The 4,214-nt window shown below is 39.8% G+C and overlaps 1 protein-coding gene across 1 annotated transcript in view; it reads left to right on the top strand.

The window, feature by feature from the left end:
• Positions 1-2,719, top strand: part of LOC103193501 (olfactory receptor 1N1-like) — a 17,239-nt gene extending 14,520 nt beyond the window's left edge. Inside the window, exons 2-4 of the mRNA XM_007936738.2 lie at positions 1,731-1,868; positions 2,118-2,172; positions 2,673-2,719. Coding sequence (XP_007934929.2) covers positions 1,731-1,868; positions 2,118-2,172; positions 2,673-2,719 — 240 coding nt within the window. The remainder of the gene's footprint in view (positions 1-1,730; positions 1,869-2,117; positions 2,173-2,672) is intronic.
• Positions 2,720-4,214: the final 1,495 nt, after the last annotated feature.

Raw genomic sequence — 4,214 nt, 5'->3', positions numbered from 1 at the left:
TCAAACCCACCAGCCACTCCTCGGAAGGAAGGTTGGGCATTCCTACTTCCGTAGTGATACTGCCTCGGAAACCCAAGGAGGGGTCGCTGTGAGTCGGGTCAACTCCATGGCAAATAACAACAACAACAAATTCCTAGAGGTTAATTACCCTTCGGCAAGAAAAGTGCAAACTGAAATACATGTTCATGTATTTCTAATTCTTATTGTCAAGGTGATAAAGTTGAATAAATAACAAAGTGTCTCACTGTGCTTCAGGCCATGTGCTTGGCTTCAGATCTGAGTTGATTTCTGTTGTGTGGAGTTGAGCTAGAAATATCAGGAAGGAGCCTGGACCTCTCAGGGTGGCTCCGCTTCATAGTGGAAATCATGGCCTGGGGCCATTAGCTTTATGAGCATGGAAACTAGATCTTTTTCAGACATTGGATAGGACTGAAGTGTACTGACTCCATTAACCACACTTACAAAAGATTGACCCGGAAGATAGATACCAATTTCCTCATTTTCCATGAGAACTGTGACTGCCAAACAGTATGGGTATTTAAATTACTTCATGATGCATTTGAACTGAGGTGTTGGTTTAACTTGTCAGAACTATAGGTTCCCCAAAATCTCTATTTGTTTCTAGGCTATCAACTGGATTAGTTTAACCAATCACATCCATTACACTTTTAAAATAACTTGTAGTTACAAAGATAACATATGCTGCTAAAAATGTGAATAGTGCAAAAGCTGACACCCAACACCCTTTAATCCACACTCAATTTCCACAAGTAAAACTCTATTGGCTTCTGTTGTGTGTTCTTTCATCTTCTTATTCATAGACAAATATTTATACTTTTATAAAAATGAAATTATAAGTATACATGCAGTTCAGAAATGTTACCCTTTTATTTAGTATGTTATTTACTTATATTAAGTGAGGAATATATAGTTTATACTGATAAGACGCATACATCCCAAAGCATACCTCCACATGATGCCGAATAGGAATCATGAGGACAGCTGAAGTAGTTTGAAGGAATTGCCTATCTGATCAAAGTGCTGACACCAACCTATAACTTTACAAATAGTCTGATCTAAACTGTCTGTTTTAAAGTGCACAATTACAAATTCAAGCTTTTCCAGGACAGAATCATTTAAACCACAGATTTAAAAAAAAAAAAGGTTCAGAGTACTTTGGACACAGAATGTTTTACTTTTTTGTTATTTATATCATAATAACATTTAATTCACACAGAATTCCAAATATGGACAGAAGAAGCCAGACCAACCCTATGAATTCCTCCACCTGGGCTTATCTGAGCATCCAGCGGTCTCCTGTTAGGCCCTTCCTGGGCATGTACCTGGTCACTGTGGTGGCAAACTTGGTCATCATCCTGCGGATGGGCTTTAATCTGCACCTCCATACCCCCATGGCTCTTTTCTTGGCCCACATCTCTATTTCTGACAATGGTTTCATCTTTACAACAATCCTGAAGATGCTAGATAATATTGGCTCAGGAAGTCAACTGATTTCTTATAGTGGGTGCTTGACACAACTCTATTTCTTTTGCTTATTTGCAGATCTGGACAACTTCTTCCAGGCTGTGATGACACTTGATCACTATCTGACCATCAGCCATCTCCTCCTTTATGCCATGACTATGAACTCCCAACGTTGTATCCTGTTGGTGTGTGGGTCCTATGTGGTTACATTCTATATCCTAGTGCATACCCTCCAAATGACCAAGCTTTTCTTCTGTGACCCCAATATTATCCCCCAGTTCTTTTGTGATCTAGGTCCTCTCCTGGAGCTGGCTACCTCCAGAACTTATGTCAATGGCTTGGTGCTCAACTTTGTGTCAGGAACATTGCTCATTGGACCCTTTGTTTGCATCCTTCCATCTTACTTCTACATGATACTGACATCCTGAAAACTGAGTGACCAAAAAGTTAAGGAAAGGGCCTTCTCCAATTGCATTCCCCACCTCTCTGTGGTGTCTCTGTTGTACACAACACTTACTGGAGTCTAGTTATGTCCTTCAATTCCCTTCTCAGGTGGAAAGATAGTCTCCTCAATAATGTACAGAACAACCCAAATCACAATAAATAATAAATTTTAAATAATAATAATAATGTACAGAACAGTAACCCCTATGCTGAATCCCTTCATCTACAGCTTGAGAAACAGAGGTATGAAGGGAACACTGGGGACACTACTAGGAATAAAAATATTCTAACTCTCTTCTCAGGACTTTAGGTTCCTGATCCCAAGACTCAGACCTGAGAGTTGAAAATTGGTCTACTGAGAGCTCTGCCACTGTTGTTTCTTTTTTCTTATGTTTACATTTCAAAGCATGGGCTGACATCTGAGGACAGAGAGAGGACCTCTAACCTCTAATCATTTTTGTAAAGTTCCTGTGCTCTGAATAGTCCTCAATCCTACCCTCAAAATAGTTCTTGTTTCTTTTTGCTGGATGCCTAAAAAAAGAGTCTATGTTACATATCAGATGAAAATGCAAGTCTAAATTTTTGTTAGTTCAAGTTACAAAGAAACTAGGAAAGACATCTCTAACCCAAGAATATAAAATTCATTATGGCTGGTTGAATGAATTACAGAAGATCTGATACTTTACACTTAAGTAGTCATTCTCTATAGAAGAACAAGAAGGGGGCTTTAATTTAACTCCCAGGTTCTAGTAATGGCTTCGCCATCAATGAACTTTGCTACCTTGGATAATCGCTCAAAGTCTCTGACCCTTGATTTTCCCGTTTGTGTAACAAAGTGATTGTTGTTGTTATGTGCTGTCGAGTTGGACCTGACTCATAGCAACCCCTCCTTGGGTTTCCGAGACACTATCTGGTAGCATAGTGGCTAAAGCACTTGACTGCTAACCAGAAGGCTGGCGGTTCAAACCCACCAGCCATTCCTCGGAAGGAAGGTTGGGCAATCCTACTTCCGTAGTGATACTGCCTCGGAAACCCAAGGAGGGGTCACTATGAGTCGGGGCCGACTCCACGGCACATAACAACAACAACAACATCACTACAGAAGTAGATTGTCCAACCTTCCTTCCGAGGAGTGGCTGGTGGGTTTGAACCGCCAGCCTTCTGGTTAGCAGTCAAGTGCCTTAGGCACTGTGCTACCAGAGCTCCCAATAAAGTGATTGGATTATGTAAATCTAGGCCCTCTCATGCATACCCAAGTTATAATATTTAGTGTTATAGTGGCAATCAGTCAAGACTTGAACTCAGAAGTTATAAGTCAGGACTCTAACTCCACCACTTTCAGGTTGCACCGCTTGAGGCAACTTCCTTCTCTCTGAGTTTTGGTTTTCATACTTGTACAACTAGCATAACAACTATATCATAGGAGTACTCTGAGTAATAAATAATGTATGAACCCACTTGGATCACAGTAAGTGCTCAATAAATGTTTATTAAATCTAAATCTTCAGTTCTCTTATTTATCTTAATTAATCCTAAAGCTTTTCTTCTCTATTGAATGTGCTTGACATTCTGTTAGGTGCTGGAGCTGTCTGTGGAGAATAAAACATACCTTGTCCCGGACCTCATGGAGCTTATAGTCTAGTGTCTTTTACACTATACTGTAAGCTTCATGAAAGCAGGGATTCTGTCTTGTTCAGTACGGCATCACTTGAATCTAAAGTGTTTAATTGAATGGATGAATGAAGGTTTTGGAAATGAATGAACAAATGAGTGAATGAGTTCTGTTAGGAATGTAGCTTTTAAAAGTCTGAATTCAAAATTCTTACTACTCTGACATGTTGATTCCACTGCTTCCTTTAGAGTCTCATCTCATACAAAAGCATAGAGGTCATTATCATCATAGTATTTGCAGAAAGGCAATATAGTACACTATGGGGAAAGAATACATTGTTGGGGCATCTGGTTTTCAGCCCAATCACTTACTATATAAGAGATTTGCACACATTTGGCATAGTGCCTAAGGTATTTGACTGCTAACCAGGGGGCTGGCAGTTCAAACCCACCAGCCCCTCCTCAGAAGGAAGACTGGCCAATCTACTTCCATAGAGATACTGCCTCAGAAACCCAAGGAAGGGTCGCTATGAGTCAGATCTGACTCGACAGAGTGAGTTGGTTTCTTAACTTTAGCCTCAGTTTACTCTGTTATAATTTAGAATTTACTTAAACCCACATTACAGGATTGTGAGAATTAAATTGTGTACTACATTTTAAAACTACATAATATA

This window comes from Orycteropus afer, unplaced genomic scaffold (genome assembly GCF_000298275.1).
Source record: "Orycteropus afer afer isolate SDZICR_OR568_19922 unplaced genomic scaffold, OryAfe1.0 scaffold00037, whole genome shotgun sequence".
NCBI classification, from domain to species: Eukaryota; Metazoa; Chordata; class Mammalia; order Tubulidentata; family Orycteropodidae; genus Orycteropus; species Orycteropus afer.
The sequence above is the reverse complement of the archived record's forward strand: the minus strand, read 5'-3'. Positions and strand labels throughout refer to the sequence as shown.